Below are 23,317 nucleotides of genomic sequence, written 5' to 3'. Positions count from 1 at the left end.
ATGAATGGTGAACAGGAAGGGTGAAGTGCTGGGAACTGTGCTTGACTCCAGTAAAAATGACCCTTTCATCACTGTCCTTTGAACAGTGAAAGAAGGGAAAGGGGGTTTAAACTGCTCCACCAGCAAAGTAGCTGAAACTTTGTTTTGATTCAGAGCTCTGGCCTAGCCTGGCACCCCAAATCTTCTGCAGCTGAGGCTTTGGTCTGCATTTAATCCAGGCCCAAAGTAAGTATTCCTTTCTCATGGTATAGTGAGTTTCCTTTGTGATGGTTACTTAATGAGCTGTGAATTCAGCCCTGTATGTCCAGCCCTGGAAGATCCTGCTGGAGTGTGTGGAGTCATTTAGATGTACGCTTACCAGTGCCATAGAGGAGCTCATTTCTCTGCTGGAATTGGGCAGTGAGGCAGTTTAAACTGAAGTTTAACACCAAGAGAGAATATTAATAATAATCTGCTTATTCATTGAAGCTTGTGTACTTACCAGATAATCTCCATAGGTTGGTGCTTGTCTCCTTAAGACCTCCATAGGATGGTGCTTGTTACCTTAAGACCTCACTTCAGCAGCTCTGCAAAAGAGAAAGAGAGAAAAATCATCTTAATTACTGTATTGTATTGTGGTCATGTGTACATATTCATGAATATGAGTTTATATTTGCAATAGAGCTGTTTTTGATATTAATAATACTGTCCTTCAGGATGACTTAACACCCACTCAGAGCTGTTTACAAAGTATGTTATTATTACCCCCACAACAAACACCCTGTAAGGTATTGATTGAAGGTTATCGCTGCTGGAATTATTGGAACACCTTTTGCTATGTTTGGATGGGTATGGTTGTCTTTTATATAGTATTGTAAAAAGACTATGAGATTGTGTATAATTTATTTATTCACATATTGCACTAGTCACTTAAATTATAATTATATAAGGCTAACACTGTGATTTATTGTATTTTCCTCCAATTCAGGGAGGGTCCTGTCTGTTTGCTGCTTTTGTATTCTGGATGAGCCTCTGTTGTGTTTACTCAAGTTACATATGCAGCAGGCACATGAAGCTGCATTATATAAGTGATGAGTGAGAAGGAAGCAGGAAAAGGGGGGAGAGGCTATGGGGGCTTTCAGGGAAGGGAAATGGTGTGGAAAAATGAGATGTCTCTCACAGTCCTGTTGGATCCTCTGCTTGTGTTTGATATAATCTGGTACTTGGCTCTCCATCTGTTTTATCTACTTGTGTTAGGGCACAGTTGTGGTCTAGACAAGAACAGGCTAATCTAATGTGAAGATGGTTTTGCTTAGTGGATGGGGATTTATAAATCCATGCATCAGCTGTAAACCTTAGGTGACCAGAGCATTTGTGCTTCTGTAGCAAGACATGAGAAGTCCTGCACCTTTTGAATGCCTGAATTTTCGACCTTTTTGCTTTAGCGGTGGAGTACTTTGCCTTTTATGGATGTCAGGGAAATATTCATTGATTTGGATAGCTGAACCTCTATTTCTTCTTGGTCACTTATTTACAGACATCAGTACATTCAAGCAGTCCTCTGTGCTGTTCCTGTTGCTTGCACATCTAGATCTGCTACAGTACTCCTGTGTTAAAAACAACAAAAATAACCTTTGAATGCATTATTCTGAGGTTTATTTTAAAAAATGGCTGATAATATACTCCCCAGTACCATCTTTCTGAGTAGTAACATTAAGATGGTTCCATAACAAATTTTGCCCATCATTATCAGGTATTTCCATCTTCTACCAGAAGTTTTTAATTTATATTATAGTTAGAGCTCAGGTTCTTATGCAGAAAGAGAACTTGATTTTGCAAGAGAACTTTGTATTACTTGGTTTTCAGCAGAGAAAAAATTGAGGACCCAATAGATTCCTAGAAAAGTCAGATTCACAGAAAATAATACAGCTTGATTATTGAAACAAATCCTGTTTAATTTATCTATTATGAAATTATATCCTGAACATCACACAGGCCTTTAATTTTGAATATTAAGTGAAATTGTAATGCTTATATAAAAAAGCACTTGTATGTCTCTTCATAATTAACATGTTGTCTGTTATACAGTGATGTTACAGCCCTTTGATTATGATCCAAATGAGAAGAGTAAACACAAGTTTATGGTACAGACCATCTTTGCTCCACCAAACATTACAGATATGGAAGCTGTGGTAAGTAAACTTGGTCTTAAATTAGAGTTTTTAAAAGGCTTCTCACTAATATGTCTACAGGATGAGATTCAGCGCAATTCATCTGGACAGAAGCAGGGAAACAGGCAACTGAAATATGAATAAGGCAGAGGAGAGAGCTGGGACCTAGCAGAGGAGAGGAAGGAAGTAGGGCTAAGGAAAAGCTAGCAGACAATTAGTCAATTATTACATCCTTATTCTCATTCTGTCAATAATAGCTATATGCGGGCAGGGAGCTCTTCAATCTGGTGTCTTGTTTTTCTCCCCTTTGCTCTGTTTCATGTGACAGTGTTGAAAGTTTTTATTCTGTAGCTTAAGGTGAAAGCCCTTTGTCTTAGGATAGGTACACACCAATCAAATTTCCTTATTCAGAGCCCTGTCCTAATAAGAATATTCATAAGTAAAATGGTACATTCCTTCTCTTTTTGTTCCTTGATCACCTACTACTATTATGTTTGGTATCCATGAACGCAACTGTATGAGGTTGCTTAGTTTGAGAGATGTCCTTGAGGCCACTTAGTGAACTTTGTATTTGAGCCCAAGTTTCCCATTTCCAAACCTGACACTCCACCTCCAGCACTTGCCCTTAAAAAAAACACTGGATCAGGCAAAATATTGTTATATGAATGAATATGAAATCAGTTTAAATGTAATACCTTTTCACTATTGTTGCAGTGGAAGGAGGCAAAACCTGATGAATTGATGGACTCTAAATTGAGATGTGTTTTTGAAATGCCTAATGAAAATGATAAGATGGTAAGTTTTTAAAAATGCTGACTTTACATCTAAATCTCTTAAATTCTCTAGGAATTTGCCACTTGATTTTTTTAAAATGTGAAGGATTTATATAATTATGTTAAATACATTAAAATGTAGGACTGTGGAACCATGGCCTCAATAGTGTGCAGAAAGCTTTGTAATTTTATTTTTTTTAGCACATAAATGCTCTATTTTTTGCAGTCCATCTTTGTTGCACTTCTGGATCAGCAGGTTCCATATGAAATTGGGCTGGGGCTATTCCATGATTGGACTGACCCCAGCTAGTATTGTTGTGAAAATAGCTTTAGAACCAGATTTCAATCCATTGTGAGTGCAACTTAGCCAGCTGTGAATGCAGGCTGTGCTTCAGTTGGTAATTAAAGATGAGGCAATGGACATAAGAGACTTTGTCATTTGGGCCGGCTGGTGTTGACTTGCTTAGACAATAACATACAATAATTTAGTAAAGGTGGTAGTTCTAAAGGTAATACAAATATGGTAATGGATCATGTTCATAAGTGTTCATTTATGCTGCAGTATAGGAGATCCTGCTGTACTTCATGTTGTTAATAACTGTTGCAGCATTTTCAGTATGTTGTAGCAATTGAGCATTAAACAGAATGGGAAAATCTGAAAGGAAAGCATGGACTGTGTGAGCATGCACATTTTTCCATTGTCTATTTAAGTTACTCTATTCGTTGGGCTCTTTGCTGATAGTATTTGCTTTATCAGGCTAACAAGGGAAACGCTTACCGGAGGTATAACAGTAACACAATCAAAAGTATTGCTTCAAAGACTGATAATATTTTTTTTATTCATAAAAGTGCAATATGCTTAAAGTGCTCAATATCTGTAATAAATACTATGTTTACAATAAATATTTCATCCAAGGTCCTTCTTATCAATAAATATATAACAATCTTCTTATAACATAACCAAATATACACATTAAATGATAACAAGCACCATGTCCAATAGTCCAACTGGTGAGGAAATATCCAACAGGTAAATAATACAGTCACCGAATAATTCCTCACTGTCCTTATACTTCTTTTTTCTAGACATGGTTTCTTGGGAGTGCTGATTCCCCAAAGTGCTGACTGTGGATTGTATCCCATTTTGTATTAAACTAGTCCGTCAGAATTTGCCCAACTTGGTGATGAGAAAAAAGACCTTGAAAGAACTTGGACTTCATGTTGATTATGAGCCTTTGAAAAAATTTAATATGAAACGGGATACAACATGCTGGCAAAGCCCATTAGGCTCGTTCTGGCAACCCAGGAATATTGACATGATCTTCTAAATCCACAGTCAGCACTTTGGAGAATGAGCACTCCCAAGAAGAAACCTAGAAAAAAGAAGAATACAGAGAATTGGGTGACTATTACTTACCAAGGAAGGACCTTGGATGAAATTTATATTTGTATTGTATTTATTGTAAGCGTAGTATTTATTATAGATATTTGAGCACTTTAAGCACATTGCATTTTTATAAATAGAAAAAAATGATCATCAAAGTCTTAGAAGCAATACTTTTGATTGTGTTATTGTTAAACCTACGGTAGGGGCTTCCCATGTTAGTTGATAGTTACCTTGGTTCCGGAGGAAGCCCATTTGTGAATTGTTTGATAGTATTTGTTTGGCAAACAGACCTGTGGGAAATTGGTACAGGACCAGTACATAGATGTCAGGCTATTTATAAGGATTGGATTTGCCAAATTAACCAAGATCAGGAAACAACCATGTCTTTAATCCTTGCTATTGTAACAGTAGTTTGCACTTAGAAACTTCTATGGCTGTAGTGATGCTGTGAAGCATAGACTACTTATGTTTAGTTCAGTACTTGCTAAATTCTGTGAAAAGGAGTCCAGGAGCTTTAAATATGTTAGTTATTTACATTTTTTAAAAAAAATCATAAAAACTAGAAAAGTAATTTTAATAAGATACTTAGAAAGTAGTAATGGAATTAAATAGTTGCAGAGCTTACCTTTGGCTTTTCTCTTGATTTTCCTGTACAAATCTGTTGCCCTTTAACATTCTGCCAGTCTGTTAATCAACTGTCCAGGCTGTTGCCATACAGTTCTTGTTCTTTGTGGCAAAGATACATTTATGGCCAGAATTTTACACAGGCTGTTATGACTTTTGGCACTTGGGCCAACTCACATGTAGCAGAGATGTGCTTGGCTAGGTCTGAGGAGAAGGTATAGCTGATATCCAGGCAAGTAATGCAGGAACTTGGTAATTAGCAGGTAGAGTAGTTGCTGTCTAGATATTCTGAAATGCTTCCTTAATCAGCAGAACTATAAGCTTTAATCGATGGGAATAAAGTGGGAGGCCATGTATCTTTGGCACATTTCAGGAAGCACGTGTGAATAGCTAAACAGAATATTACTTCTTTTGTCCCATCAAGAACTGAAGTTTTCCATTTTAAATATTTGTTGTCAAAGCTCTTTGGCGGTACAGCATCATTCTTTGAGAGACCAGTAAACAGTCCTGAAGGTACTTATGCTCTTCAAGCAAGATTCTCTAATATTGCTGCGTCCATGACATAACTATCTGTTCTTTTATCAAATTTAAGCTGTTGAGCTTCTGGACAGAATGTTTATTAATTATTAAGAGTTAAAAAGAATGAATAGGATAATCATTACAAATGCAATCTGTGTATAAGCCTCTGTATTATAGAACGTGTGTGGTACATCCACCAGTAATGATTTTTATATATCACATTCATTAAGCTTAGTCCCTCATTTTAGTCCTTTGTGTTGAACAAGTTGTCTAGCCAATGTACTTTAACAGATTCACTTTATAATAAAGTTCAAAACAAAAATACTGTAGCTCAGTTTCTACAGTGTCTGATGTGTATTTAGGGTTGCCAGTCTCCAGGTGGTGGTTGCAGATCTCCTGGAATTACAACTGATCTCCAGGCTGCAGAGATCAGTTCCCCTGGAGAAAATGGCTGCTTTGAGGTCCCTCCCAAACTCCGCCTTCTCCCGTCATCACCTCCCAAATCTCCTGGAATTTCCCATCCTGGAGCTGGCAACCCTATGTGTTTTACATCTGACCATTAGAAAGGAAATAGTTACCTAGCATGATGAATATGACCATGTGAAGATACACTCAGGAGATGTGGTTTTAATAAGTGAATTGGGTTTGTTCAAATAAAGTAGCCCATTTCTCAGTCTTTGCTTTTAAGCTGAGATCCCAAGAACAAGTAGTTCAGCCAGAAGTCTGTTTGCTGTGATGGTTTTTTTTATGATGGCGAAGTTCTGTTATCAAGAGACAAATCACTCTTTAAAATTTGAACAGCTCGTCTTGTCAGCAGTTGAAAGTGCTTTTGTGAAAACAGCAAAAATGACTAGCTGCATGTGTAGCATGGCTCTGACCCTGTACACAGGCTTTTTTTATCCCAGCTTAAAATAATTATCTTAAACTATTATTTAAAAAAAGGTTTCATTTATGCTTTGCTATAGACCTTCGAGATTAACAGGAGAAAGTACATTGTGTGGCCATTTAGCAAATGTAGAATAGCCACAGAAATGTTACAAATGGCGTGTATAGTGTTAGCAGTGCATGGTGTGTGTAGTGTCAGCAGTGCATGGCAGTGACCACACACACATACACTGCTGTGTTTACAACATGCAACACCAGTTATGACCAGCCTCACCAGCCCTTTTTTTAAAAACTGGGAGCAGAGCCAGCCCTGAACAGCACTCAGATTCGTCAGAGATCAAAGAACTTTTCCAAATCAAGGGTTCTTGTATTTCTGTCTATCATTCCTACATTCTGCATTTACATGCTGCCCCAGATCTCAGTGATGCCTAAGTCAGTAGGTATGGTCAGCAGCACTTCCTTATTTGGAACAACACATTCCACTTTTGTTGTTTTGTTGAAACCACAGCGCAATGAAAAGTTAGTGCACCAAAAGACTAAGTAGTCACCCTATACCTGTGCAGGTACAGGAAACTTATAGCACCCCCTCCCACGGAATAAAAGTTAAGGTAACTGACAACATGAATGGTAGTCTTGCATTCCTCTCTGCCTTACTTCTGCTGTTCTAGGTTGGAGTCTGTTCCCTGGCAGACTGGAAGCCAAACTCTATCAAGGCACACGGTGGTGATGGTCTGGTAGTAATTGTTTGCATGTGGCATATTTGCCAAAATGTAGCTACCAGCTAAAGTTATAAACTCAAGTGTCTGAAGCCAGCTTCTTTTTACCTGTTATAAGCTGTTGCCTGACTGCTTGTGCATAATATTTATGTTTTTCTAAGTAGCAGAGTGGGGTTGCAGAACCTAATCCTTTAGGTTTAGTCACTCCCCTAAGTCTTGCAGTGAGAGATCTGCTGAGTGCTGAGGGCATGTCTCACCTGCCACCTCAGACTTTTTCTGCATCAGGAGCCACATACGTAACTCCAGTCAGCAGCAACGTTCTTCCTGTACCTTCAAGTTATAGCCAGAAGATTGACATGATGGATCCAGTCAGTGAGGTCAAACACAAGATGAATCAGGTTTGTTTCAGGGAGCTGAAATCCCTAAGACTCTTCTAGTATCTGTGTAGGTCATTAAATCAATTTAAGCTAGTTAAGAAAACATCTAAATTAGCCATAAATTAGAACATACCAAGAGATTCAAGCAATCATATAAAGATTCCTAGAACAGTGTCAGTATTAAGCTTATTCACTTTTGAGGTACTGTATTTGGCACTCAACATTTTTATAATTTGGGTTTTTATAGAATGGAGTGTTGCTAGGACTGAAATGCATATCAGGGAGCAAGTGAGAGACATCAATGGGAAGGTGACAAGAAGGGTCATTAAGCAGTAGAAACCATGGGAGGAGGCAGGAAGATGTGCAAGGCACAGAAGCCCAAACCTTTCCTGCCAACCAGAAACTTAAGGCCATGGTGTGTGTTTCTCATAGCCTGCATTCAGACTTCATGTTAAGATGACGTTAAGAATATGCATGAACTAGGTTTGTGGCTGGGTTCACATATTCATGCCCCTCTTTTCCTTCTTGCACAGAACACAACGAAGGAATCCTGGTTAAAATGAACTTTGTTCACTTTCAGTGCCCAAGTCTGGATATGTAAGATAACCAGAGTTCATTTTCCCCTATAAATTGGGATTCTGAGTCTAGATTAAAACCAGCCAACTGAGATTGGAAGGTGTGCAACTTTCCCCCCATGTTCCACTCCACCCAGCAACTCTTTTGGTTCACAGAGAGATGATTCCATGACACGCTTGGGCAAAAAAAATCTGGATTGGAAGAGTCTGCAGTAGTGAGGCAGAAGGTCTTTGGCCCTCTTTGGCAAGAAGCAAACTCAGGGAAAACACCATCCACCCAGTGCCTTCCACTAACTGTTGGTTGGATTCAAGCTATTGAATTTACACTGTGTGTTAAGAAATGGCTACTGTACTTTAAGTCTGTAACAGTAGCAATGACATTAATTCATGTTTTGTAGTGTATTATAACATATAATTGCTCTAAATGTTTGAAGCATCTTTAGTTGGCTTGTGATTTGGCGCACCAAAACACACAGCGGCAGATTACCTACTATTCCCAATCTCCTAACTTTTCTCATGTTCAAATTCTCTTCTTTTTATTTTTCAAGCTGTCCATGTTGCAACATTACATCTACATCAGTATTAACGTAACTTGTGGTTAGCTTGCAGTCATAGTTAGAAGCATGTTTAAATGGTAAAGGAGCATGTTATGATATTGACATTTTAAATTTCCCAAATACTCTTAGGTAGGAAGAAACATGTCTATATGAGGTCATTATATACATGGATGGGATACTTAAATTATGTGGAATACTTTCTTGTCTTAGAATGAGGTGGAGGACTGGGTAAAATTATCTGTTCTTATATTCTTAATCCCATTTGACTTAAACAGATTTTTTATAACCTTTATTATAACATAAATGGAACATTCATTTTTTCTAGGCTTTTCATCTTGAAAACTTTGTTATCAAGTGGCAGTAAAATTAATAAAGTTAAATTTTTGTTTTAAAAATTAGATTTTGAAGCCATTTTTAATATTTGCAGAATGACATAGATGCAAGCAAATCTGCTCCAGTACTGAATACAGCTAAACAGGATGGTCCCATGCCGAAACCACACAGCATTTCACTTAATGACACTGAAACAAGGAAACTAGTAGAAGAATGCAAAAGACTTCAAGCGGATGTGATGAAACTGACAGAGGAAAATAGACACCTGAGAGTAAGTTTGATGTAATTGAAATATAAGATGTCCTTAAACAGTAAGGTTGGACTCTAATAGCAAAGGGTATTTAAACTGATGAAATACTTTAAATAAGCTGCCTTGTGTAGAAAGGTGGGATAGAAATATCCTTATTTAAATAAAAATACAGTGTTTCTCATATCTGTATTTTACATCCTGTCTTATTTTTCTTTATGGAACTAATGTATGTTGTAAAGTCATAGTAAATTTTTATTCAGATTAAATTTAATTCCATAACATTTGTCAGCTAAAAAAAATATTTAAACGAATTGGAAATAAAATATTAGTCTAAATAGCCATTCCTGAGTAGCAGTCTTGTTAGAACCATAAGCACAAAAATGCGGTCTCTTTTGGAGGCTGGATATTGAACTCTGAGGAAAAGCTCCTCAAATGTCACAAAATAGAATATTTTGAACACAGAGGGAATTCCAGGCTAGAGAAGAAAGGATCTGTCTTTGCTTATGTAGAACCATAGGTGTAGGTGGACAGGAGCTTGGGAATCTTGGAGAAGAGAAAAAGATATATTCTAGGGACTGAAGTCCTCCTTCTTGTTTATAATCTCTGAAATTGCCCATAGACATGAAGGGAGTTTAGACTCTCAAAAACTTACAGCCTGAAAATCTTACTAGTCTCTAAGGTGCCACTGGACTCAAATCCTACTGTTCTGTTACAGACCAAAACAGCTCCCCACTTAAAACTTTTCCCTTTCCACTTTTTTTTTTGTTGGCGACTCCAGCATGTTCAAGCTATGTGTAAGAGGCAGAACTCTTCCTGCGAATACACTTATTTAAAACCCATTTGCCTTGATCTTAAGCACCACACTCAGAATGCTGTTCTCAGAATTGAACTTTGAATTGTAGTTCTTAACCTACATTCTGAAAAGCTGCTGCTTGTGTGGCATTCCAGGATAGTATTGGCAGCATAGGAAGCTGCATATGGGGAAGCAGTTTTGTAAGTGGAAGACACTTCTGCTCAACTTGTCTTCTATTGGATTCAATCCATCTTTTCTCTAACTTTCATTCTGGGTTGACACTTCAATCTTAGAATACAGTTTAGATGGTTAATGGGAAAAAGTTTATACAATTAAGTTCTATTGGGTAATTGCCAAGAAACAGCAAAATATGATTATCTGTTTGATCATACAACATCTAAGGTGTTAATTGCTGTCACTTTTGAAAGAAATGTAAAATATTATGGGCCTGAGTGAAAGTCGAGGTTGTGAAAGTGACATAGCAGTTGAATATTTAGCCATTAGTTGAATATTTATCTATCATACGAGTAACCATGAAGTAAAAAATTATAGAAAAATTAACAGTACAAATTGTCAACCACATCTTTTTGTTGACAGTAAATTACAACAGATTTTAACAGCCTTCAGTTAAGCAAGCACAAAATAAACAGAATATAGCATTCTCTCTGAAAAACAAGATATTTGGTTTACACTTATTGTATATGAACCAATCAAAAAGTGCTGGTGGACTTGAACAGGTATTCATAACTGTGACTCAGTTATTGGACTTCTCCAAATGCTAACTATAGTGACCAGCAAATTAGATTATTAACCACCATTCCAAATCTGGTACTACACATTCATTCTGAAGAGTTGCTGCTGAAAACTATATTGGTTGAAAATGGCTTGAATGGAGTTTCATATTAACATTTCGTTGTTTGTCTTCGTCCTTCTGTGCAGCCCCACATTGGGACTGTGCACACGCAGGCCGGCTGTGGAGAGATTTTTCTAGCTTTTAAATATGTTAAAGGGGACGCTCGCGCCTACCGCGCATGCGCAGTAGTGTTCCCGCCAAAATGCGGCTGTTAGGGCGAGCGTCCCCGCCATTCCCTCAGTTCTTTTTTCGCCGCTGTCGAGAGAGGTTCCTTCTAGCGTTCGTTTCGTCTATCAGTGAAGTACTCTCAAAATGTCTCAATCTTCCCTCTTTAAGAAGTGCCAGCGCAGCGGCACGAAGATGACCCAGTCTGATGGTCACAATCTCAGTCTCTTCTGTTTGAGAGAGGGCCATAATGTTCCCCAATGCTCCATCTGCCAGGGGTTCACTCCTAAGGCGAAGAATGATAGGGATGCCCGTCTAAAAGCTTTTTTGTGGTATAGAACATTGTTATTTTACATGACTGCAGCGGCTAGACTTTTGTATGCGCAGAAATGGAAGACACAAGAAATACCAACTGTAGAAGACTGGATTTATAAATTGCTGTACATGGCAGAAATGGATAAAATGACAAGAAAACTTAAAGATCTTGACCTAGGACAATATATTGTTGATTGGGGGAAATTGAAACAATTTTTGGAAAAAAAGTGGGATGTAAAAGGAGAACTGTGGCAGTTTGAAATTTAAAAAAACAACAACGTTGCAATGAGAAGAGAGAAGGGATCTTACCATTTGGGGGAATGTAATTATAATCTAAGCTAATATAATATTTAAGGGAATTTTACATTGAATATATGAGATAATGAGAAGGGGTAAATAGATATCTCAATGAGATATACTGTATATGATATATAACATAAAATAAAGGGTTAGTGGATCAGACTTTACATTATAACATATTATGTGGTTATGCTATATGGTGTTGTGTGCTGTGCTACATTGGTGGCATAGCATACAATATATATATAATATATTACTATAATATATACTATATTGATAGTGTATTTGATAGATTATATGCCTAAAAGAAAAGAAATAGAATAAGTTTAAAGTAAGAGATAGTGCGATCCCTGCTATATATTATACTATATTGTTATGTTATATTGATATGAGATAGACTATTTTGATAGAGTTTATGTAAAAGAATAAGAATGTGCTTAGAGTAAGAGATATTATGATTCAAAGTTGGTAGGAAAATATAAATGAGATAGATTTAAGTAATAAGAAGGGTTAAGGGTTGGAAAGCTGTTGGAAGTCAATAGGGAGCGGGGAGGAAAAGGGTGGGGGACAGAGTAAGGGGAAAAAATGGGATTATATGTGTTAAATTTGGAAAAATTTCTTTTGTTTTTCCGCTCACCAATAAAATTTTATTAAAAAAAAAAGCTTTTTTGTGGGAGTCCAACCTTCTCCCTCCTAAGGTCCAACCGGGGAAACAGTCCGGGGAGACACCTCAATCTCCTGCTGCCTCGCCTGCGGCTTCGAGATCCTCAGATCCGACAAAGCCCCCCTCAGTTCCGGCCAAGTCTCCATCCCGATCAGTCTTGAGTGATGGAGGATCCTGTTCGAAGAAGCGCTTGGCTTCAGATCTGTCTGCGACTTCCAGGGCTTCTTCGGAGCCCCCGCCAAAGAAGGCTAAGGCTAAGACGAAGCATTTAAAGTGCTCGTCGTCTACTAAGAGTCGTTGGGATAAGTCCCCTCCGCCCACTATTCCGGAGGAAGAGGTCTTGGAGCTTCTCAACACGCCCTCGCCTCCTCGCACGCCGATCCCTGACGATGTTGGATTTCAACCGGAACCGGAGGATTTTGAGCAGTTGCTGCTTCCAGACCCCGCCTTCCCGTGTCTTTCGGTTCCGACCAGTCATGTGGTTCCGCTTCATCTCCTCTCGGCTCCGGCCACTCAGGCGGTCCTGCCTCATCTCCTCTCGGTTCCAACTAGTCAACCGGTTCCGTCTCACTTTCTGCAGTGGTCACAACAACCCTCTCTGGCCATTCCGCCGACTCTTCCTCCCTGTCAATCCGTTCCGGGGATTGGGAACTTGGCCTCCTGGCCGGATTTTGTGGCCTGGCTCCAATCTGTGGTGGGCGCTTTCCAAAGTCATCCTCCGCCTGCGCAATTTGCTTCGGCTGAGCCTTCGACTTCTTCTGCTGCGATTCGGCCTGCATCGTCGGTTCCGCCTGCACCTTGGCCACCAGCTCCATCTGCCCCTTCGGTTCCGGTGGCATTCTCGGTTCCGTACCATCCTCAGGAACCATTGCCAGAATTCTCCGCTTCGGAGGAAGAGGAAGAGGCTTGTCACTTCGATGTGTCGGTCTGGCGTCTGACCCGTCACCCGAAGAGACAGTGGGTGATACGCGATCCGCCTCTCCTAACAACGACTATCGGTTGTTCGCAGAACAGATGTGCCGTATGGCGACTGCCTTGGAACTGGATGTCTCCACGTCCACTACCAAGCCTAAAAGCAAAGTTTTGGAGGCTTTGTACTCTGGTTCCCCAGCTTCTTTCGCTTTCCCTCTGGTCGAGGACCTCCTGGATATTGCCCACTCCCTGTGGCAAGCGCCTTCCTCCATGCCAGCCACTTCTCGGAAGATAGAGAAGTATTATAGGTTTAAACAGCAAGACTGCCCATTCCTCTTTAGCCACCCTAAACCATCATCTCTCGTGGCTGAGGAGGTACAGTCACGCTACCATCATGGCTTCCTCTCCGCGCCGGCGGATAAGGAGAGCCGAAGGCTGGACACAGTGGGTTGCAAGATCTATTCCTCAGCTTCCCTGAACTTCCGTATTGCCCATTTCCAGGCCATCATGGGATCTTATAACCTCTTCCTCTGGCAGCGGTTGTCATCCTACATCCCTGACTTGCCTGCTGTTCATCGGCCCTTGGTGAAGGCCTTGCAGGCGGAAGCCGTCAAGCTGGCGAAGCAACAAATGACCGCTGGGAAAGACGTTGCTGACTGCTTCGCTCGGTCCATGGCATTCTCCGTGGTTCTTCGCAGACATGCATGGCTTGGATCTATGGCGCTTCCCTATGATAAGCGTACCAAGATTGAGGACTTTCGGTTTGAAGGGAGTATCTTGTTTGCGGAAAAAACGGATGAATCCTTGTCCTTGATGAAAAAGAACCATCAGACAGCCAAGTCCTTGGGTGTCATTGCTCCTCCGCAACCCCACGCTTCCAGGCCTCGTTTCCAAAGGTCCCAGCCTTACTCGGCGCCTTATCAGCAAACCTACCAGCAACGACAAGGAAGGTACCCATATCAACAGCACTATGGGCAGCGTTCCTTCCCTGCTTCCCAGCGACATTCCTTTAAATGCTCGTCTAGGCCGAGAGGGAAGCAGTCCCATCCTCAGTCTCCTAAGGCATCTGGCCAGGGACAGAAATCGTTATTCTGACTAGAACGTTGGGACTCGCAGCCGACTTGTCCATTCTTGGACAGACTGCGCCCTTATCTACCCATTTGGCAGTCTATTACTGATGACTCTTGGGTTCTTTCCATTATTGCTAATGGTTACAAGTTGTTCTTTGAAAATGTTCCCCCGCTTTCTCGGCCCCCCTCGTTTCTCCCCTGATTGTTTTGAAGTTCTTAAGCTCAATGTTCTTGATTTTTTAAACAAGGGTGCAATTCGCAAAGTTGATCTCCTTGCATCTCCTTGTGGGTTTTACTCCAGGTATTTTCTGGTTGATGAAAAGGATGGAGGTTTACGGCCTATACTGGACCTGAGAAACCTCAATAAGTTTGTTAAATATCAGAAGTTCTATATGCTGACCCTTGCTAAGGTCCTTGAGCTCCTGGAGGTTGATGTTTGGTTTGCCATTATTGACCTGAAGGACGCTTACTTCCACATCTCTATTGCAGAGAACGATAGGAAATACCTCCGTTTCATACGTGGAGGTACTGTCTTCGAGTATACGGTGCTACCCTTTGGTCTGGCCTTCGCCCCTCGTGTCTTCACGAAGTGTATGGCACCCGTGGTGGTTTTTCTATGTTCCAAGGGTTGCACTATTTACCCCTACTTGGATGACTGGCTCCTAGTGGGTCCTATGATAGACTCCCTTCATGCCCATATTGGCCTCGTTACATCCCTGTTGTCCCAGCTAGGCCTACTGATAAATTGGGAGAAATCTTCCCTTGTCCCTTCCAGGACAGTTCGCTTCATTGAGGTGAGCCTCGACTCCCTGCGCGGCAGGGCGTTTCTGCCCCAAGATAGATTGCGTAGGTTATGCTCCCTGGTGCAATTTTTTATGTCCCACCGTTATCAATCAGCCCTTATTATTCAGACCTTGTTGGGGCTTATGGCCTCGACCACTGCCGTGGTCTTTTTTGCACGACTCCGCATGAGACCCTTGCAAAACTGGTTCGTCCGCAACTATAACCCGCTGACTATGAGTCAACAGCGACGGCTCTCTATCCCCAGGCCAGTTATTAGGTCTCACCTATGGTGGGCTTCTCATGCTAACCTGTCTGAGGGATGTGCCTTTGGTCCCTTCTTGGCAGACGTGACGGTCTCCTTGGATGCCTCTAACTTAGGCTGGGGGGGACACTGTGGTACACTGTCCGTGCAGGATACTTGGTCCCCTGCAGAGACTGCTCTGCATATCAATGTTTTGGAACTTAGGGCGATCCGTTACTCCCTTGCTTCTCTTGCAGGTTTCCTTCGCAACAGACGGGTGCAGGTCCTCTCAGACAACATGACTGCCTGCTATTATTTGAACAAGCAAGGGGGAACGGCATCGCTCAAGCTGTGTGACGAAGCCACGACTCTGTGGGAGTGGGCTATACGAACAGCATCCATGCCCAGGCCATCCACATTGCCGGGACCGTGAACACCATGGCCGATTTACTGAGCAGGGTGTTCCTAGAGCAGCACGAATGGTCCCTGGGGACAAAATACATCGGCCAGGTCTTCCGGCAGTGGGGCTTCCCCTCGATAGACCTCTTTGCTATGGCACACAACAGGAAAGCCCACAGCTTTTGCTCCCGGGCGGGGGTGCATTTCAAATCCCTTGGTCCCAGGGGTTCTTCTACGCCTTCCTTCCCACCCCCCTTCTACACAAGGTGCTCTGCAGAATTCGAGCCTTCAAAACCCACTGTATCCTGGTTGCCCCTTATTGGCCCCGCCAGGAGTGGTTTCCCCTTCTCCTCTCCCTGTCCGAGGGTCGCCTCATACACTTCCCACTGGTTCCATATCTGTTGCACCAGGACGGCGTGTGGCACCACAACCTCATGGCCCTGAGTTTGACGGCTTGGCTGCTTCATCCGCTAATGTAGCCCTGTACGCAGAGGTTACTCAGGTCATCCTTAACACCAGAAAGCTGTCTGCCAGGGTGTCGTATTGGAGTAAATGGTCCCGTTTCTCAAATTGGTTAGCCCCCCCCCCCCCGGGGTTTTCTCTCTTCTCCTGACCGCTACCGTTGGTGTTGGAATACCTTTTAGCTCTTCATACCTCGGGGCTCTCCGTGAGCAGTATTAAGGTGTACATGGCTGCGATTTCAGCTTTCCACGAGCAAGTTGACGGCAAGACTGTCTTCGCTCACTACCTATCCAAACAATTTCTGAAGGGGTTGTTCAAGACCTATCCCCCTAGGCACCCTCCAGTTCCCCAATGGAGCTTGCCCTTGGTGCTCAGCTGATGCGCCCGCCTTTTGAGCCACTTGCATCCTGCCATTTGTCCTTTCTGACGCTAAAGGTGGCATTTCTCGTAGCCATTACGTCTTCCAGGCGTGTGGTTGAGCTTACCGCACTACGCATTGACCCTCCATTCTTGCAGTTTTTTCCCCAGATGGTGATACTACACACTAGTATTGACTTCCAGCCCAAAGTAGTTTCACAATTCCACTTACAACAAAAGATAATTTTGCCAGTGTTTTTCCCACGCCCCACCTCACCTGCAGAACAAACACTACACACCTTGGATCTTAAAAGGGCTTTATTATATTATTTACATAGATCAAGAGGCTTTAGGAAGTCATCTGCCTTGTTTGTATGTTATGCTGGGCCACGCAAGGACTCCGTGTCCTTTTGTGGTGACAGCCCACTCTACTCGAGCCCAGGCTGCTTCCGCCGCCCTCCTGCATGGGATTTCTCTTCGGGACGTCTGCCAAGCTGCGACCTGGCCTTCACCTGATACTTTCATCAAGCACTATTCTGTTGATGTGAATGCAAGGCGAGAGTCAGCAGTTGGAACAACTGTGTTGCAATCCTTGTTCAATTAATTACTCACACCCGCCCCCGTTGGTGAGTAGCTCACTATACTCCCAATGTGGGGCTGCACAGAAGGACAAAGACGAAAAACAGTGTTTCTTACCTGTAACTGTTGTTCGTCGAGTGTCTTCTGTGCAGACACACATTCCCTCCCACCTGTCCCCGCTGTGAGTGTTATTTAATTTGATTACTCTGGTTGCTCTCCAGCGGCTCAGGTGAACTGAGGGAATGGCGGGGACGCTCGCCCTAACAGCCGCATTTTGGCGGGAACACTACTGCGCATGCGCGGTAGGCGCGAGTGTCCCCTTTAACATATTTAGAAAAATCTCCGTGGCCGGCCTGTGCGTGCGCAGTCCCAATGTGTGTCTGCACAGAAGACACTCGATGAACAGCAGTTACAGGTAAGAAACACTGTTTTTATGCTCTATGATTGTCCAAAGTTGAGCAGTTTCTGGGACTCAGCATGATGATTGCAAATCTCTCCAGTTGCATTAGTTATGCCAAGATACTGAGTTAGATCCAGTACAAAATTTCTGCTTGTGCTAGATCTCTTGCACAAGCAGAAATGCAAGAAATAGACCACATTAATAGACATGGGCACAAATCGAAATACGAATCAAATTTAGTGACGAATCGAGCTGATTTGTGTATCGCGAAAACATGTTTCGTGGGGCCGCGCTTTTCACGAAATCCATGACTTTTTGAGCCAATTCGTTCGTTTCATGAATGCTTCATGATGCCAGACAGGCCGGCGCTGATCCATTGATTCCCTAGGCAACATAGGCGGAGTGTCTGCAGACCTTTTGTTGCTGTGGAAACCCTTGATAGGCATCTCTCCCTGCCAACCTGAGAGCTGAGCAATGCGGGTCTGCACAAGTTTACCTGGGAAGTATAGTCAGAGACTCATTCCCCTCTCTCGTTCCCTTCTCAGTTTTTGAGAATGGGATGGTGGAGTAGCAGCAATGGTGGTCACCTGAACAGCTCCTGCTGCTGCTCGCTGCTCGCCAGCTCAGGAACCCTTCCCTGACTCTTTACTTCCCATCCTCCTGCTGCTCTGATATGTCTTCCAGCCCCCAAGCTCCCTGGAGCAGATCCTGAAGGGATCCGCTCTGCTTGACTTTTCCTTCAAGAACTTGGAAGTGGGGGGGAGGGCATGTCAGAGCAGCAGGAGGCTGGGAGGACAGGAAGGAAAAGTCAGCAAAGAGAACTTGAAAAGAGGAAAACCCAAGCAGATCCGCTCCGCCTGACTTTTCTTCCAGCAGTGGCAGAAAGCAGGAGGAGGGGAGGGAAAAGTCAGCAAAGAGAGCCTGAAGGGAGCTACTTGGAGGGTGGCTGGAGGAGAGCCTGCTGAAGTCTCCCTGTGAGTTTGGCATCTCTGGGTATGAAGGGGGTTGTTGTAGGGCCCAGGGATCTAATGAATCACGAACCTAATGTTTTACGAAACAGGACAATTTCGTGAAAGTTCGTGGTTCATGGTTTGTGGAATGTGATAAACCATGAAACTCAGGGTTTGTCCCCCCCCATTTCATACCCATCTCTACACATTAGTTGCTTATTCTAAGTCAAACTTGTTTGTTTGTTATATTTTTAACCCGCCCTCCCCACAAGCAGGCTCAGGGTGAGGTACAACATTGGTTAAAATACAACATAACATCCATAATCACAGCATAAAAACAGCAAGTAATAAAACCATCCCAAGACAGGCAATCCTGCACTCCTGCCCGTCAACATACAAAAAAAAGGGGAAGTAGCGAACGGATAAAATACTGTACCCCTTTACGAGACAGCCAGCAGTGGACTCTCCATAACCCCCCATAGAGGGAGACTGGTGGAATACTCAGCAATGATGGACTAAAATTAGCCTCAACCATATGTTTGGCGGAACATCTCTTCCAGGCCCGCCTAAATGATACAAGATCCTGGCAGGCCTGAGTGTCCTCAGAGAGTTCCACCAGGTTGGAGCCAGGACCGAGAAGCCGCTGGCCCTGGTATAGGCCATCCTAGCCTCTCTAGGGCCAGGGACTACCAGCAGATGTTTTCCAGTTGAACGAAGCGTTCTCTGGGGCACATACGGGGAGAGATGGTCCCTTAGGTATGCTGGTCCTTGTCCGTTTAGGGCTTTATAGGTCAAAACCAGCACCTTGAATCAGATCCGGAATTTACTGGGAGCCAGTGAAGCTGCTGCAAGATAGGCATAATGTGTGTCCTGCACGACGCTCCAGTTAGGACATGTGCAGCAGCATTCTGGACCCGGTGAAGTCTCTGGATCAAGCCCAAGGGCAGCCCTGCATAAAGCAAGTTACAGTAGTCCAGCCTGGAGGTGACCATTGCATGGATCACTGTTGTTAGGTCCTGGGCCAAGAGGTGGGGCGCCAGTTGCCAGGCCTGCTGAAGAAAGAAGAAGGCCGCCCGAGCAACAGCTGCGATCTGGCCCTCCATAGACAAGGAGGAGTCCAGAATCATGCCCAAACTCCTAACCAATGGTACAGGCACAAGTGGTGCCTCCCCCCGCCCCAAAGGTTGGGAGAAGGATCCCCGCCTCCAATAGCCCATGGCCTAAGTACAGGACCTCTGTCTTTGCGGGATTCAACTTCAGCCTGCTTTGTTCTACCCACCCAGACATGGCCTCCACAGCTCTCAGCAGGGTGTTTGCCCTGTTTTGCATTTACACTCACACAAGATGTTATGCAACTAGTTTCTGGGCACTATAATGATATATGGAGGAAACTACTTGGTGTTGAACAAGATCTAGGGCAAGTGGGATTCTTCTAATTGTGCTTTCTGCGTACACATCACTGGATCCAAGCCATTGTCATTATGTAGTTGTTCAGGGATCTACAGCTTATCATGTTCTGTAATTGCCACTTTCTTCCTTTCACATGTGCTGTTGTATTCTTTAAGTGTATAAAGCTGGTAGCATGTGACAGCCTCCCAAGTTGTTGCCTATTACATAAAGGTATAAATAGTATAGGGATTTTTCTGATAAAGCATAAAGCCAAAAGATAAGTATGCCCATTTGCTGAAATGGCAGAAGAAAAAGTGACCCCCAGTATTACTACATCAGCCTTAAGAGACTGCAACAGATCTTGGTATTTTGTGAAACTGAATTAGATGCTGAATGTGAGCCAACATCTACACATTTGCCTCTTCAAAAGGGAAAGGATGTGTAAGTTCTGCTAAGGTCTTTGTCACAATAGAAATATAACCCTGTCAGTAAAGCCACTATCTACTGCAGTAACAGGTGTATTCAGAGGAAGCATCATCTATTACAAATTGGAAGCTTCATACAAACATACTGTTTTAGGTTTGATTAGATGAAATGCTACCACTGGAACTAGCAATAGTGTAGATGAGCCAGTGATTTTCAGTTCAGTGAAGGAGCACTACCCACTCTGGCTTGCCTATCTGGCTTCTTGATTGACAAACTGGCTTTGACCAGTATTATAACAATGTTGAACCAGGAAATAACAATGTTGATCCAGGAAATCCTATCATATGTTGAAACAAATTTAATCGTAGACTGTAGAACAGAGTTGACTAAATTACCAAATGTTCTACATGAACTGCAGGTATTGCAATGTTAGATAAGTTTCTAGTAGCAGGATTTCAGCATTCCTCTAATGCTTTCAGAAGCTGTCTCTTAATCTGTTTCTTCAGGAAACCATCTGCAGAGGCCATGGTGGCATGATTTCCCCACAATTCAGATTTGAACTGTTTCACCATACTGTATTCTCCTTCATGAATTGGTTAATATATAAAAGTCTTCCAGGATACTCTGATGCAGACCTGAAAGTCAGCATTCTTTGACTAAGAATCTTAAAAAGGAAACTGTTGGGAGCTTGTTGACTAATAGGGTTGATTTGGTTAACCAAGAATTCATTTATAGGTTTGATTTGGTTAACCAAGGTCTCAAAATGTCTAACAATCATCTCAGTTTCTTTAGATGATAAGTAATTTAACATAACTAAGGAGTCTGTGTTACCACAACTGTAATCACTCTGCTTATCTATACTTTTGAGTCTTGCATTTAATATTTGTATTTGCGTTCTGTTTTTGATCAAACAGTAAATAATTTTCCTATGATTTCCAAATTTAAACTTTGTCTCTTCTTATATAATAGGCTAGCTATCCCTCTTCAGTGCCATTGGTCTAGACCTCAGTTTACATTCAGTTTTTGTTTCAAGGAAAATTATTATTTCCAGATTTATTCAGTTGGATCCAGTCAGCTTTTCCACTGATGAAAAAAGGAGGAGGCATTTCCCTTTGGCTGCCAGAAAAGCTATGCTGAGGATCATGGGACATGCATGGGCAAAAGCTGTTTGGGATGGGGACAGTGATAAGGAGCAGAATTAAATGAGACTGAGAAAGCTATCTGGTTCTAATCCCATTGGCCAAATAACTGGAGAGGACATGTTTTTACCCGTTTACCCGTCTTGAATTTGGCTTGATACCTTGAAATCAGAGCATGTGGTAAATTGATAACATCCCTTTCCCAAATCTGGGATACATAAAACTTGAATTAGTTCTGGAATAGCTCTTGTACATGGTATCTATGCTTGGTTTCTTTTTTCAGGAAATTTATTAATTTTTAAAATGATTTACAGCAGTGATTCAAAGTTTCTTGATTTAGTACCACCCACATTTTGGTGTGTAGAGGAAGATGAGTTCATATTTTGCACTTAAAAGAATTAATTTCTTATGGCCATATTACATGCGCATACATTCCTTCGCTTACTCTCTACGTTTCTTTTATTTCTCGTTTGACACCCTTTCAGTGCAAATAGTCATCAATAAATGTGTAAGACTTCTCCAGAAAGTAAAATGTTCTAGTCTCATTCACAAGTTTGAGAATGACACTTTTTTGAAGAATTTTCTGTTATTTTTCTGTTTTTGAATTTCTTTCATGTGGTTTTTTCAGGATGAAGGTTTGAGGCTGAGAAAGGTGGCACACTCGGATAAATCTGGACCATCAGGCTTGGCTCTCCGAGAGAATGGCTCTAATCCTCTTCCCTCGCTTCTTGTTGTAATTGCAGCTGTTTTCATTGGATTCTTTTTAGGGAAATTCATCTTGTAGAGAGTGAGAAAGAGAGAGAAGCATGCAGAATGCAGCTTCCTTTATTCTTCTTGGCCAGAAAAAGTGTATTTACCTACCACTTCATTGGTAGTATGGCCCAAGTGACCATTTTTGTGTACAGCATCATACAGGCTTTGCCTCTAATGATCTTGCACGGTTAGACAATAAGAAAAGACAAACAGTTCGGCTGCTGGACAAAAAAAATGTATATTAATTCATCAATAGCAGGTGTCAGTTGCGCATTCAGTCCTTTATGAAAAGTCATAAATAAAGAATTGTTCTTTCTTTCTGTGGTTTTAATAAGAGTTCAAAAATTGTTCAAAGTCTTGTAAATGTTATTTTAATAATCCTTCTAAAATTTTATCTGTTGTTGCCTCTGGGAAAATGATTATTAGAATGTCAATCCCACTTGTTCAGGAATATGATGAGGCATTCTGTGGGGGAACAGTTCCTCTCAATGTGTAAATTTTCTCATTTACCTTAGTTTGCTAATATCATGGCAGAATTTCTTATCCCCTCATGAGGCAGTTGTTGAAAAAGTTTCTCATCATTACAGCCCTGTCCCATGGTATTTAACATACAAAAAATAAAACTGTTAAGACTTCTTGCTGGGTAGCTTGTTTGTGTGAATGGTACTTTAGACAGGTTTTTCTGACAAGTTCTAAATATAACGCTTCTTGTCACAGATGAACGTTGCTCAGTTCATGAGCCATGGCTTCATCTGATGTCAGTCAAAAATTGGAAGATAAGGAATGGTTTCTATACCGTTTACCAAGAAAAGAAAAGATGCCTGTCATTTTAGCAGAAGGAAAGGTCAGAATTAGATTTGTGTTTGGACATGGGGCTAATTCTCAGAAGCAGGTATTTTAAATTTGTCTTTTAAAATACTGCTTGGCTTCGTGGGTATTGAATAGACAACTTACTGTTTTATTGATGGTCCTTTATCTTTCTGGAGTCTCCAGTAGTTACTTAAATGACCAGAAATCTGTTACTCAAATTTTAGTCCAAGTGTTCTCTGGAACTGCATTTTTGCAACATTTCAAAATACCTTTTTTTCTGTTTAAGTGCCCCACATTTTGTCATGCGGGAAATTTGATAGGCTGTACAAGCTTTGAGAGGAAATTTTGTGAGAGGAAAACAAAATTTTGCCCAGCAAATGTCTTGGCAAAGTGGCCCATTAGCTATGCATA

At 41.8% G+C, this 23,317-nt stretch overlaps 1 protein-coding gene across 4 annotated transcripts in view; it reads left to right on the top strand.

Moving 5' to 3' along the window:
* VAPA (VAMP associated protein A) overlaps positions 1 to 22,731 on the top strand; it is a 39,616-nt gene extending 16,885 nt beyond the window's left edge. For all 4 annotated transcript variants that reach the window (XM_054984686.1, XM_054984683.1, XM_054984685.1 and 1 more), the window contains 4 exons: positions 2,068 to 2,171; positions 2,865 to 2,945; positions 8,991 to 9,167; positions 21,972 to 22,731. In XM_054984686.1, coding sequence (XP_054840661.1) covers positions 2,068 to 2,171; positions 2,865 to 2,945; positions 8,991 to 9,167; positions 21,972 to 22,127 — 518 coding nt within the window. In that variant the 3' untranslated portion in view covers positions 22,128 to 22,731. The remainder of the gene's footprint in view (positions 1 to 2,067; positions 2,172 to 2,864; positions 2,946 to 8,990; positions 9,168 to 21,971) is intronic.
* The last annotated feature ends 586 nt before the right edge of the window (positions 22,732 to 23,317 follow it).

This window comes from Eublepharis macularius, chromosome 7 (genome assembly GCF_028583425.1).
Source record: "Eublepharis macularius isolate TG4126 chromosome 7, MPM_Emac_v1.0, whole genome shotgun sequence".
Classification (NCBI taxonomy): domain Eukaryota; kingdom Metazoa; phylum Chordata; class Lepidosauria; order Squamata; family Eublepharidae; genus Eublepharis; species Eublepharis macularius.
The sequence above is the reverse complement of the archived record's forward strand: the minus strand, read 5'-3'. Positions and strand labels throughout refer to the sequence as shown.